Here is a 14,487-nt window from a genome sequence, read left to right on the forward strand (position 1 = left end):
GCGTGCGCGAGGAACACGATTCACGCGGATCGCGGTATAAAAAGACAAGGCTCGGTTGTAACGGAAGCACGTTACACGAGGCTTTTGCTCGAGCTTCGATCCATCGTGAGAGAGCCACTGCTCGGGGCGGCGTGCTCTCGTGTTTACATGTGCCCGCACGTCGAATCGATACGCGGTGTACGTACGAGCGGGGTTCAGTGAGTGGGTTACGAAATAGTTGGTAGAACGGTGGCGTTCGCACGTGGCTCGCGATTCTCCATCGCTCGATTCAACGATACGTATTCCTCGGCTCGACGTTGGGGCACGTAGAGGGCCAGGGAGAGGGACCTGGGTGCTATCGATGAACAGTTCGGTGAACAAGGAGACCGAGGAGCCGGAGCTAACGCGAGACTGAACGACGCCAAGTGGTGGACGTGTTCGTGGCGGGTCAAACGCAGTTTCTATGGGATATAACATCGCGAGCTGGGAAATGATACGCACGAGGGAGGAATTGGCGGAGAAGCTGGGCCTGGATGGCGTGGATGACACTCACACTTTGTTGAACAATATGGTAGACGTCAGGGCGTGCTACAAGCCCAGCGGAAAAGTAAGACTTTTAGCGAAATATTTGAAGAGTTTGTAACAAAAATGGGTCTTGTCAGATTTTACGTGGGCAGAAAAGAAATTCACAATGTAATTGAACCTATCCCATCTAGAACGCAATGCGTGTAGTGTAATAAGTATTTTGTTAAAAAGAATATTAAGGAAGAGAGAGGCTCTTTTAGAAAAAGACTGAAATTGATAAGGCTCGTTTTTGTTAAGAGCTCTTCATTTTTCCCGCTTTGCCCTGGATAATCGTTTTTTCCTTGTATGTTGGTAGTGGTGTGTTTTAGAAATTGTTTATTCGTTGGTTTCATTTGTAATATATGTTGTGTAAAGTATGAATAAATTTGTTTATTTTCTCCCCCCGTGTCATATTTGTTCCGCTGAATGTGTTTTCTTCTTTCATTGGAAACTGTATGGCGAACATGATTCTGCTATCGATACCATCGCTATTCGATTCGATTCGAATTACTGGCAAGCATCGAGAGGCATTGTTGTCGCGTACCGGCTTGTACAGTAATCATTAAAGTATGTCATTAGCCTTTGTTTGGGAATCAAGAAGCATTTAAAGCGTTCTACTTTGTCGTTCAACTTGATTTAAGGAAATTACTATTGATTGACGCGAGCGATAGGGGACTGGAGCTGGCTCCACTTTTTAAGGAAGCATTCGTTAAGTTAATAATAAATCAATTTTTCACGGGAACAGACTTGAGAGATAAAAGAACATATTCTTAATGGATTATTCCTATCTACGTTAACTGTATCCTTGCTGAGAGAACCGTTAACTCATATGCTAAGTAGACTCAATGTGTAGAATAGAAAAACTAAAATATAAAAGCTTTCAAAGGCGTCATTCGAATCAAGCAATGCATAAGAATTTTTTAATTGAAAAATAGTACATGTCCACGCTATAGTTTCGAGATTACTTGAAAGTGATTAATATAGACTTGTACTATTCTTCAGCTCACCGATTCATAAGTAGAACACTGTGTAAAGCATCCGTACTCCAAATTTGATGTCCAGTGGTTCCAGTACTCCAATTAACTCCTCAAGTATTCAACAAGTATCCGGAGCACTTCAAGTACACGACAAGTAGACACAGTAACCAAGGTACTTAGCGAGTACTCGGAGTGCTCCAGTATCTCAGTCGACTCTTATTCCACCTCTGACTATTCAAAAGCGCCAAAAAACCAGATTTTCTTTTTCCTCCGCTCCTGTAACTCAACCAAACCACACGTTCATCCTTTCCCAAGCTACAAGTTTGTTTCACCCTACTAACAATCACCGTGTATCAGATCGAAAAGCAATTCTTCTCCTGTCGCTGATATACCTGCACGCTAATTGCATGCACACGCATAGATCAGATGGCCAGATAGAACGTTAGAGCCGCAATTCTGCGCCGCTCAAGTGTCCCGACGTAATCCTCTCGCGCCATAGACGTCCCACGGAGAGTAAGTACGTAAATTACGCCAGTGACAACACATGCGTTTGTATAAAACGTCACGCTTGTGTATCAAACACGCACGGGAGCAAGCGTGCCACGTGATACTCGGCTGGCAAGCGGGCTCGACTATAAAGCCGTAGTCAGAAGTCAGTGCTAGCTCGGCGACTTTCGCGATCTAACGCGCGCGGCTGGAACTCCACACCGTGTATCTCGTACCAGAGTGCTTCTTCCCTTCCAGAAGTGTCTCGATGAAGCTGTTGCGTGACTCTCATGGATTCACCCGGTCTCGTTCTCTATGAACTGGATTGTGCAAACCTAGTGGCGTTCTTTGCTGCGCGTTTCAACGACTTTTCGTCACTCTCCCACGCGAGCCCTCGATTCACGGTACGAAGTACATTCAGAGATCTTTGGAAAATTATTAAAATTATTTGGGCGAAGGAAGACGATATTTTTGGTTAATTGAAGGTGCATTAGTAGCGCAGAAGTCTACAAATTTTCGAACATTGATATTTTGAATGAGCTGTACAGAACAGATGTATTTATTTAAGAAGACGGGAAATCCAAGTCAGATCTTTGAGACACCCTTAACACGCGTGTTCCTCGGTCGTACTCTTCTCTAAATACGATTAACACAGACTATGCGGGCAGCAGAAATTACGCTTCCATCGAGTTAGCCTTCCTCAGTGAAACCGGACGGTGGGAATTAACAGCGTTTCACGTGAACTTGAAGATAATAAAAGAACGAATTCATCAAATTCGCGCGTTCCCAATGCCATGTCTTATCGACCTAGGTTCCAAAGTATCGACAAACCACGCGCTGATCGAGTAACGTCTTTTTTCCTTATTCAGTCCGAGGTGTGTACTAAGAGACTACGTTTCGAACGAGCCACCTTCACCGAGGAACACAGAGCCGACCTTGTCGGCATACCTTAGCTCATCCTTCCTTCTCCTCGGCCATAGGCGACATTGGTTTCGTAGGCGTGACGTAAGTGCACGTGTAACGTTAAAAAATAGTCAGACTGCAGCGAAATTATTTCCTGGCGCGTGGTTAGCGTACTCGATCGGTTCTTATCGGGCTTGAACCATCGTCTCTCGGCGAGGAGTCGATTCCTGTCGTCGAAGAGAGCTTTCCCCTCGATCTTTTAGCACCTGCGCGTTGAAAATCGCTTTTGCAACTGTTCGACACGCTTCGAAACGAATGGGTCCCCGGTTGAACTCGGTTTCCCAACGGTACTCGGCCACGGGTGAGCGTTTCGTGGGAGTTAGATCGAAGGAAGAGAGAAAAAAAGGAAACGGTTCGCGATAGGAGACAGCGCGGCTCGGTGCCACTATAATTCGCGCCTCGCTCGATCGATCTCGTAATTAGACGGGCACCGTGTTCCCTTTTGTTTCTTCCAGTAAGGCGGGAAGAGGCTGCCGTCAGCGGGTCGCTGCGTCTCCGACTTTCGAGGTAGTTCTGTTTCCTCTTCTTCGCATGCATGGGTCCTGGCTTGCCCAACCTTCCGAGTTCCTGTTCTCTGCACTGGCGATCACCGTACACTACTGAGGGATCCACACCAGCTGCCTCGTCGTCTGAGCTGATCGCTATCAGACATGACCAACGATAAACAGGTGAGTGCTTTCGGTGTGCGAGTTTTGGAGCTGCGAGTGTCCTCGATCCACCTCGATGCACGTTCAGCGAGGACGCTGAGAGCTCGTCTTGGTTCTTCAGGTGCTAGGAAGGTGCTTTTGGATAAGTGTGAGATTTTTTATTTGCTTCTGTTCGGATGTCCTAGTGATGTATGGAAAAGCTAAGATAATAGTGTGTGGAGATTTTAGTGAGAGAACTTGAAGAACTTGCATTATCGAATGTATTAGAATTCTGATAGAATTTATTGATAATTCAGACCTTATTTTTCAAATTATGATTTGGAATGATAGTCGTGACCCAATCTGATATTGGTTTCCAGTGTTAAGATTTCTCTTTCAGCATCGATAAGAATTCTATGACTGATTAGTGCCTGAAGCGATAAAGCAGTATACTTGTATCAAAATGATAATTCTAAGCATCTAGTGCATGGCGCATCAACCACTTTCTTTGATTCGCTGTAGCTCGGAAAGTAAAGCTCAAACAATTAAAATTTCGCCTTGTTTTATGGTGCAAGTCCTCTGTCATACTCAAGCGCAGTTGTTATCAAGACTGATTAAAAAATTGATTAAATCTCCATGACTATTGTCTTCTTATCTCGAAATCTTATTCATGATTTACCGAGAGTTGCTCTTAATTTATTAGAACAGAATTAACGAGAACATTCTCACACTGTTCCACTAATTCACATAGGGTTTGCGCAATTTTTGCAACTGTTGATTAAATCAAATGGACAGCGCACTTTGTCCTCGTCATGTACTGTAGTCTCCTCGAAACTGTTGCGAGAGAAAGCCGTGGAAGAACCAGCAGAACGAATTCGAATTTTTATGCTTCACACTTTTCTTTCGAGCACCACGCAATGTTCTGTGAATATTCATGTTTGTCTTCTTAAAACATCAATTTACATTTGCATGATTAAGTGCACACGAGCTTCACTGGCTCCTCTGCACCCAAAGGAGCCAATTGTATTATATCTATGTACAAATGAAAAGATCCATGATTCTGCTAATGCATGCAAATTTGTGTAATTTCGTAAAAAACTACAACGTTTCAGGAAACAATAGTTATTCCACTGCAGGCAGGATCATAATTAATATTGCAGGTATACATATATATTCTCGTGACCCTAATTGCCGCCAGCAGCACGGCGATTATCAACGTCGAAGGTGCTCATGAAAGACGATCGATTCGCTTGAATTATCTGATCACGCGCGAACGATCGAAGAATGGCGAGAACGTAACGACAGTCAAGAATGATCCCCAATTATAGTAATGATCATTGGATCTCCGTCGGAAACAGTAACTGTACATAGTCAGGATCATTTAAACGTTTCCTCAACCTTCTCTGCCTGACACTATAATCATACAGTAACCCGCAACTTCGCTCGAACTACAATTAGAGTAACATAGTTATCAGAGAGCGGATAGACTCACATTTTCTATTAAAATAAGGAAAATTGCGGAACTAACCAGTGCTTAAAATAGTAAGAGGATCGACACCTACTTTGAATAGCTCCCAGTGAACCTGGAACCTCGATTCCCTGGATTTATTTAAATCCAATAATTCTAAAATATATCGAAGCACTCTAAAGAAAGCTATGACTCAGTCAGTCTAAACAAATGTTCAAGAAATTAAGAGAAACCGCAGATATCACGGTAATCCTTATAATCGTGTTAAAGTATCGTGCAAATTTGTGAGTCATTGTACAGAAGGATTACGCAAAATGATCCAAGATAATCGTACAGTCGATTGTTCTTAGACAATTGCTCTCATTCTCTGAGATTTTTATTAGATCACTCAGTTTCTCCTCTCGAATCAAGGAAAAAGAGTTCATACTTGCAATCAGATTAAAATAAACCATCTTTCTAAAGTCTACATTTGCTCTCACCCCTAATCAAAGTACCGTCATCGTTCCATTTGGAGATGTGCACGGTGAAAAAGAAAAAAACGATGCAGAAACGTACCGTTAAGCGACTCGTTTCTGGAGACCACAGTAATTTCATGAAACACCAGGCGCTGGAACGAAGGACCGAACCGTCGAGTATCTTATTCGTTTATTGCGAGAAAAAGTCGCATAATTTGATCTGTCTCGCCGCGCTACACCGCGCTGCACCGCGGCGGCAAACACGGATCACGGGCGACTAACTCTAAAGATTTCACATGAGCATTATGCGCACCTTTCGTTGCGGTGACTCAGACGTAGCCGCGGCGAGAGATCGTTTGTTAGAGACCACTGACGCAAATTTTGACAAGTGTCGACTCGCCAACGCTTTCGGTGTCTTCGCTCTTCGACTTTCTTCTTCACGGTCTCTGAACGCGGAGAGAGTCTCAACATGTATTAACAATGATGTTAATGAATTCTCGCGAATCGAGGGTTCTAGTGAATACTCCCTCATTCTAAGTTTTTAATTACGTTTACTATAACTTGGGATTATTCAGAGAAACAGAGTTCTGCTGGGGTTCGCTGATATTCACATCTCCGATGAGACTAAAATATTAATTAAATTACGTAGCAATTATTGTGACACAGTGCTCTAGATCTTCCTTAACCCCTTCACTCTATCTCCCGATAACCACCCACTTGTTTACCTAAGAGTAAACTGAAAATCCTGGAGCTCTCAAGTTCCTCCATCTTTCCAAAGCTTCCTCAGCTACATCTTGCGTCTCCCTTTTCAAAGGATTCCAAAATTGTTCAAAGATTGACACCTTGCCAGAGTCCTCAGCAACGCCAACACGTTTGAGTCCTTTGGCAGGCATCGAAAGCTTAGGCTAGCGTGAACTGCAGACGCGGCAGAACTCTTACGGAAAGGTTAATCTATAATCATGACGATTGCGCTTTTGCAGTCCTGGTTTCGCGGGGTTCGAAGCAGCAAGTTTCGCCACGTGTACGGTGTGCCAGCCAAGAGGGAGAAATGCTACGAGAACATCAAGATCACGAAGAACGCCCACGATTCGCAGTTCTGCGCGGTGAATCCGAAGTTCCTGGCGGTGGTGACGGAGGTCGCGGGTGGTGGTGCATTCTTGGTGCTGCCTCTCGATCGTGTGAGTTATCTAGCTAATCGAATTATCGATTCGCTATTATTACGCGCGTCCCCGACTCTGCACGATCCAACCTTAGCCGATAGCTTATCAACGCGACGAGGTTTATCGTAAAGCTGGCTATTGAATTATACATCGACGCAAATAACGCGTTATCGTGTTATTCTACCACTCATCCTTCATGGGATACGCTTACTTAGAAACGCTTCAGTCGAGATAGGAGAGCTTTTGGTGTTTGCGAGGGGATCGAGTTCAGCTGTTTAACGATGCCTCGCTGTTCCAGACTGGACGACTGGACTTCAACGCCAGCAGAGTCACTGGACACACTGGCCCAGTTCTGGATATCAAGTGGAACCCTTTCAATGATAACATCATCGCTTCCTGCTCCGATGACTGCACTGTACGATCGGTCTTGTATACACATTGCTGGGAATAATTAGACCTGCTCCAATGATTCCATTTTTCAACAGGCTCTCTGATAACCCCACATTGAAATATTTCTTCTTCTTTTTCTACTACTCTTTCCGCTATTCTATGTTTTCTTTTTGAAAATAGTTTTCTGTAGAAAAATCCCCAATTATTTTGAGCAGTTCTTTCTTCCCCCCTAACTCTCAGTAATTTTCTTATCATTCATGTATCCCAGATAAAACTGTGGCACATCCCTGACGGAGGGCTCTCCCGAAACCTGACAGAATGGCTGCTAGAGCTGCAGGGACACAAGCGTCGCGTCGCCTACATCGAATGGCACCCCGTGGCCGAGAACGTCCTCTTCAGCGCTGGCTTCGACCACCTCGTTATCGTGTGGGATATAAATAGGGGCGAGGCGGTTAGCGTGATCGATAGGCATCCCGACGTGATCTATAGCATATCTCTGAATCGCGATGGCAGCTTGCTGGCGACAACGTGCAAGGACAAAAAGCTGCGAGTCTTCGAGCCAAGGTCTGGCATCGTCGTTTCGGTACGTGTCCATTCATTCGATTAATCTAATCTCGCTACGTGGAATTCCTTTTTCATTCCAACCACCCTTCAATTACATTCTTTGTTACTTAGGAAGGGGTTTGCCACGCAGGAACAAAAGCCAGCAAAGTAGTGTTCCTCGGTGGGTCTGGTCGTCTCCTGACGACAGGCTTCAGCAGGCACTCTGATAGGCAGTATGCCATTTGGAGCCAGCATGACTTGACAGCTCCATTGACCTGCGAGACTATCGATTCCTCCAGTGGAGTCGTTTTCCCGTATTACGATAACGATACGAATATGGTGTATCTGGCTGGGAAGGTAATTTCTATTGGCAAATTTTCTGGGATTTGCTTTCTGAGCTGTGCCGTTTCTTCCAGGGCGATGGCAATATTCGATATTACGAGGTAGTAAACGAGGCTCCCTGGATGCACTACCTCAGCCAATTCATCTCCGGAAATCCGCAGAGGGGGTTGGGCGTGATGCCAAAGCGAGGCGTCAACACCTCCATTTGCGAGGTGTTCAGATTTTACAAGCTGCACGCGACCAGAGGAATGTGCGAGCCGATATCTATGATAGTTCCACGCAAGGTAGCTTTAACACATTTCCTTGTGTCAACTTCGGAGGAAAAAATAGTACCTCAAAGTTGATTAAGAGTCGCGATGGAAACAGGTCGCAAAGTAAGGGGCTAATTCAGTTCACTTTTACTCGCAGCTAATTGAGAACTTTCACTTTTCAGAGTGATCAATTTCAAGAGGACCTGTACCCTGACACTGTGGGCACCTGTCCCGCTCTATCGGCCAGGGATTGGATCAGCGGCATGAACAGCGCGCCGATTTTGATTTCCCTGAAAACCGGTAGGACCATTGAACTTTTCGATCTCGCGTTTCCTCTATAATAATTTCGTCGTTTAAATGTTAACAGGTGGCAGCATTACCACGCACAAACCGCGGGTGATTTACAAGCCACCTCAGCGTCCACCTAGCACCGACCTGAATAACAAGAAGAAATTCGCGTTCTTGTCCACGGAGACTGTACCCGATTACAGGCCCATAGAGCTGCACGATATGTCAGAGAAAAGTCAGAAAACGTCTAGCAACCAGAGCACTAAGTTCCAGCAGTTGCAGCAAAAATTCGGGACAGCTGTGCTGCAGGTAGAACTAGTGTTCTTTTTACTATTTTTGTTGCTAGCGCTGGGCAAGAGCTTCGAGGATATATTTTATCATTTCCAGAACTGAATAATTTTTCTCCAGGTCACCCTCGAAACTTTGACCAGTGTTAGCCACTTGCTAATGAATGCACGATTATTTTTACATTCGTTTGACTTGCAGAAGAACATTATCTCTGCGCCTTTGAATGACAACAAGGTTCTCGAGACCGTGGATATTCCAAATAACGAGGCTGAGCTAAGACTGGCGTTCGCTCGTCAGACGGACGAATTGAGACTGGTTCGACGGCAGCTTGCTAATAGCCAACTACGTGTCAAAGAGCTGGAGGAGCAATTACGCAAGCTTCAACGACAGTAAAGCTTTTTGAGGAGTCCTCAACTTGCTCGCTTTGGAAAATTTTACTTGTAGCTTCGTTGCTAGTTGTACGAGAGATATATGGTACTTAAATGAACAAGTAACGCGTATGGATCGTTGGTCAACAGTGTCTAAGCTTTCAGACGATTTTGCACGAAACAGAAGTGTGTTGTACAGGCTGATTTCAAATTGGGGGTCGACTGAGCAGAAGGTGGGAGATGCTGGTAAATATGGTTGGAGAATGATTTATGGTTTTGAATCAGCCTGTATGTAGGATTTCAATGAAAACGTGCGAGAAATTTATGGACGAAATTCATGATTATACTGACACGTAGCGCAGTTTACAGTAATTTTCTCGACTCTTCTATTTTCGTCTTTTTGCTACCTTTATATCTATATACAATTTTGTGAGCAATGGAGCAACAATAATTTAGTCAATTTGGGAATCGTTCTACGTAGAGACAGTGGAAAATGAATAAACAAGCGATTGTGATTTTAACACTAATGCCTTCACTTGAACGAAGTCTTCATCTGCATAGAACTTTGATACTTTCTTCAAATTGTGATTGCACTTTTGGTACACTGTTTTGTAATTCTTGTATATCCACAAAACTAATTTTTATATTAGTAAAATATTTTCTATAGGATTCTGAAATTAATTCTCTTCGTAAGTTCTATTGATTACTTGATTGTGTATTTTTAATTTTGGAATTCTCTGTACATTCAAAGAAGAAAGATTAAAGTGCTACATGGACGCAAGACTTCGACGAAGTATTAAATGTTCAGTAGACGAAGAATCGTACCTGTCTTGTGCGAATGCACGTGTGCAACTCGTTCTATATAGAAATGTCGTATATAGAGTGATAGATAAATGCAGATGTTTAGAAGTTGTCGGAGAGGATATCAAGATGCAATAAATTCGAAAATGTGGAGCAAGCACAAGATATAAGAACTACTAATAAACAAGTAGGAAATTCGCGTAACAATAAGTATTCTGGAAACGAAATTGCATTATCGTGGAATGCAATGATTTTCAATGCATTTCTTTGGCTCAATTTCCCTTTTCCTTTTTTTGTCTCTTTTCTACAATACAGGCAATCTTATTTATTATTCTATATCGATTAATTTTAATTCTGATAGTCAGTAATATTAATAATAATGTCGTCGATGGCTGTAAAAATTAATTTATGTAACACTTAATTTGAAAATAATTGTAACATTTTATATTTCGTGTACGTTTCACGTTCTGTACTTGTAAGATGTAGCAATTAACTGATTAACTATCTTATTGTCAAGCGTGTTCATCACTGCCATATCTACTGCCATCGAGCGAATGGCAATATAACTTTCTTTAAGCGAATCATATGGCAGTGACGATATTTATTCTAGACTACGATTAGTTTCGAACATTAGGCTGATATATTTCTTTTATACCATAGATTTATAGAGTGCAATATCGTATATGGACAGTGTCAATGGATGAACACTGTGCAATATGAAGAATAATTGAAAACAGAGAGTGACGCTACTATCATTCGATTCTACTTATATGAATTGTTCTAAAAATAATGCCGATATTTGCGAGTGTCAAATTATATACACTATTTAGGACCAACAAGCGGAGAAATTGTTAGTCACGAGAAATTCTATTATCGCTTGATAGTGATCGAATTGAGTAACGGTTTATACACTGTTTATAAGTACATATACATGTATTTTTCATACGATATTATAGTTGTAATATTCGATCGACAAATATAATACCTTGACTAAAGAATTTCGCAGTTTGTCTATGCAAAGAATGCTTCGCTCTAATTTATAAAATTTTATCGATATACATTTTTCACTCTGTGTTTCCTTCAGCGCTTAACATACCAGCTGTTAACCCTTTCGGTGCTGAAATTCAATGCTGACAATTGTAAAATTCTATTCAGAACCCAAAGGTTTAACGAACAACTGCGTTGTGGTCGTTGCAAAGTAGATTCGTGTTGTGTTAGACACTTATCATAATGTATTATTGATATCAGTGTACGTATGTTTGTTTGTCACACTTTTAACTAAACTGTATTCGTATTATAAAGCTTAAGAATGCAATTTCAGGGCAGATTTCCATCGCGATTGCTTTCCAAGAGATCCAATTTACCCTATTAAACTTCGCGTTCAACTATTAATCTTGCTTTACCATTTACATACGTGTATGTTGTATCAAAGAGTGCTGTTCTATATATCATGTTCGCTGTATAAATGAATATTACCAAAGAGCGTTAACCGTGCAAGTACCTTACAGATCGTCGTGGAATAGTTTGTTATCAGCAGTTGATCGGCTATCATATTATATTTATACGCAAAGGAGATGATACGCGTCTGTGATCAGACGAATGGGGAGATCTCTTGTTCATGAATAAAGAATAAAGCATTTGATCTGATTTTCTTGATCTTTTTTATGGCCCACATAGAAGGTACAAGCGACTTTGCATTTTTCTACATAATTAATTGCGCCTTCGAGTATACTATACGCTACACGTTTCACGTATGAAAACATGGCTTAATTACTTAAAATATGTGGCGTGTAAAGGAATGCTCTGTACAAAATTATGTAAACGTCAACATAAAAAAATAATTCTATACAAATACAGGACACTAACAGTTGTATACGCACACACTCACGCATTAATTAACTAAAATTCGACATTAAGTTCTATATTCAGAAGCTAACTTGTTCTATACAAATCAGATCTTAAAATCATTCATTTGATATCTATATGGTAACGTTTTATTAAAGAGAAGACACACCAAATCTTAAAAAATTAATCGAGTCCATATCATACGCCCGAAAAACATGATAAAAATTGTGATTGTAAAAAATGTATATAAAATCTGTTTTTTAAATGGACGGATTCGTAGATCACTTTTTGACGACCATCAATTGATGGAATCAGCATTTCTTAAAATCAAAATTGCCATTTTTTCAAATTGCATATCTCTTTTCTATCAGTTGAGGGTCTTCGTTTTTTTTGTGCAAATAATGCACATTTCTTCAGTGTCTATCTCTGAAGTAGCAATCTATAAGCTACCAACAGCCCAATCGGTATCATCCACGTGGTTGGTCTGACAGTGGTCCCTGGATTGCATCCATCTCCAGTGCAAGTGAAGATGCAGGTTCGATACGTTAACTTGTCCCCCTGTTGGTTAACGTAATCGCAGTAATTGCCCAGGTCCAGAGCCGAACAGAATCGTTTGGTCCCTATCCCACCTATTATAACATACACAGGAGAAATGTTCTTTGTTCTTCATACACTTATTTAAACACTATTGCCACACACAAGAAGCCAAGGTGACGACCATGCAATTGTGTGAAGGTGAGAAATGTAGCGTGAGGAATAAGGAACATGCAACTGAGTTCGAAATAAATTTTCTTCACTTTTGTGGTGAAAAAGGATCAACCATTTGGATTGCTTGATTTGTGCTCGAGCTATCAACGACGGTTCGAATTTTCAATCAATTAATTAGACTACTACTTTATCGATTAAATTAATCAGCAACTCAATATGTGAAGAATACAAAACTCGTGACATAAAAAATTGAAGAAGCTTTGAATCACACAAAACATCAAAAAGGTTTAGATTGAAATATAAAAACCTCCATATCTTCCGACTGATTGGATGCAATAACGAGCATCGTAAACGTGATTGCAATTCGCTGGTTTTAAAGTACTTAGAACCAATTTGCTGTCTCCACAGCTCAATTCGTCTTTTGATGTACATTGGTAGCAATCCAGGCTAGTCGCTTGATCAAGTAGGAAAGTATCAATTAAGACTTTTGTTAATGCAAGCATGGAATGTGTTTGTCAAACCTTCTGACATACACAAATTAACCCAACACAATTTTTCTAGTATCTAACGACAGCCCAGCAGTTGTACACTTCACGCCCACAACACAGAGGTTGTAAAAAAAAAGAGGTACCGAACATCTGGTTCGATCCTTGAGGCAGATAAACTAAACCCATCTGATCCACAAAGAACCCTAGAAGATAATAAAATGTGCCTAGGGATCTCTCCAATAATATTCACAAAAGAATATTTTGTAAATTCCAATTTTATGTGTTTACAACTGCTTGGTTGTCGTTTCAAATTAGACCGCCAAAACCAACCATTGGATGATGTATTACATGATTTATGGCGTGTTATGATGGACGACTCAACGTGCATTAAGCGACCCCACGTTCGAATATGAATCGATGCGTAAAACATGATCGTATGAGCCCAGGTTAGTTTTCATTTCGAGGTGTTAAATTTCCCCAATCGATTCACCAATCCCTCAATATGAAATTTGATCTGCCGATATTGTTTTTACCCTCAAATCGGCCCGTATGCTTCACGCAGTATTGTGCCCCGAACACAGCATCGCAAGACTGTGGTTCGATATCGATGTCACTCGAGAGAAATTCGTTGCATTGGAACGGGTGTGAGTTGTTCGTACTCACGCATTGATAGCATCTTAAACTGTGGGCTAAATGAAGACATCATGTCAAAAAAGGGAATTCCTATGATTTCCCATGCACTTTTAGTTTTTTATCGCGTCATTTTTTATTTGCTTTATTGATTCACTGATCTAGAGAATTGATTGCTTTTAAAGAGATTTAGGAAGCATCTAATCTTCACAAAAATGAAATCTTCAATTCCTAAAATATCTATGCTGATTTAGAAAAAAATTGTAGATCTGTTTTCTAACTTAAAGTTAACCCGCCAAAATGTGAAAATTTCAGAATCTTTTTCGTGCAAATGTAAAGATTGACAGACTCGATGGACGCTTCTACTCGATAATTAAAATAGAATCTCTATGATAGTCTGATTTAAGATTCGTGTTTCACATTTAAATTTCGTTATTCATTCGATTAAAGAATACTGACGAATTACAAATGCCCCGCCCAAAGGACGCCACGATGTGTTCATGTCGTTTAATAGTTACGTGCATTAACCTTACCAGTTTCGATGAAAAGGAGGAATGCCGCGAAAAGTGCGTAGTTTTTAATGCAGCAGTTGGTGTCCATTTTGAAAAGTGCTTCTCGTTACAGGCTGCCAACGAAATGCTTCTATCAGGGGTAAAACACGATCTCCGCACACGTTTGAAACACTTTTTTAAACAATTACACCATACCGTGATAACCTCTACCCGATTACGCGTCTAACGAAGTGAAAGTCACGGCGACGCGAAGCGACTGAGCAGGTAGAAGAGAAGGGATCGCACGATCTCGAGCTCGATGGCCGAACCGTTCCGATTCTAGCCGAATTTTTCCGAAGCGATCTAGAATCAATAG

General features: G+C 41.5%; 2 protein-coding genes across 3 annotated transcripts; one reads left to right on the forward strand and one right to left on the reverse strand.

The window, feature by feature from the left end:
* The first annotated feature begins 322 nt into the window (after window positions 1–322).
* On the forward strand, window positions 323–11,596 carry LOC143182214 (coronin-2B). Of its 2 annotated transcripts, XM_076383091.1 has the most exons (10): window positions 2,193–2,410; window positions 3,425–3,637; window positions 6,499–6,696; window positions 6,977–7,093; window positions 7,337–7,651; window positions 7,744–7,968; window positions 8,028–8,237; window positions 8,387–8,504; window positions 8,572–8,801; window positions 8,979–11,596. In XM_076383091.1, exons 2-10 carry the CDS (start codon window positions 3,620–3,622, stop codon window positions 9,171–9,173), a joined length of 1,626 nt encoding a protein of 541 aa, XP_076239206.1. In that variant the 5' UTR covers window positions 2,193–2,410; window positions 3,425–3,619; the 3' UTR covers window positions 9,174–11,596. The 2 variants fall into 2 exon arrangements, with proteins under 2 accessions (XP_076239205.1, XP_076239206.1); XM_076383090.1 differs by lacking the exons at window positions 2,193–2,410; window positions 3,425–3,637 and adding an exon at window positions 323–586.
* On the reverse strand, window positions 11,587–14,400 carry Bou (glycosylphosphatidylinositol anchored membrane protein boudin). The gene is made up of 4 exons (XM_076383097.1): window positions 14,154–14,400; window positions 13,524–13,679; window positions 12,810–12,956; window positions 11,587–12,423 (listed from the first exon to the last, which is right to left on the reverse strand). The coding sequence occupies exons 1-4, from the start codon at window positions 14,218–14,220 to the stop codon at window positions 12,215–12,217; spliced, it is 579 nt and encodes a 192-aa protein (XP_076239212.1). The 5' UTR covers window positions 14,221–14,400; the 3' UTR covers window positions 11,587–12,214.
* Between the last annotated feature and the right edge of the window lie 87 nt (window positions 14,401–14,487).

Source organism: Calliopsis andreniformis, chromosome 8 (assembly GCF_051401765.1).
Source record: "Calliopsis andreniformis isolate RMS-2024a chromosome 8, iyCalAndr_principal, whole genome shotgun sequence".
Taxonomy (NCBI): domain Eukaryota; kingdom Metazoa; phylum Arthropoda; class Insecta; order Hymenoptera; family Andrenidae; genus Calliopsis; species Calliopsis andreniformis.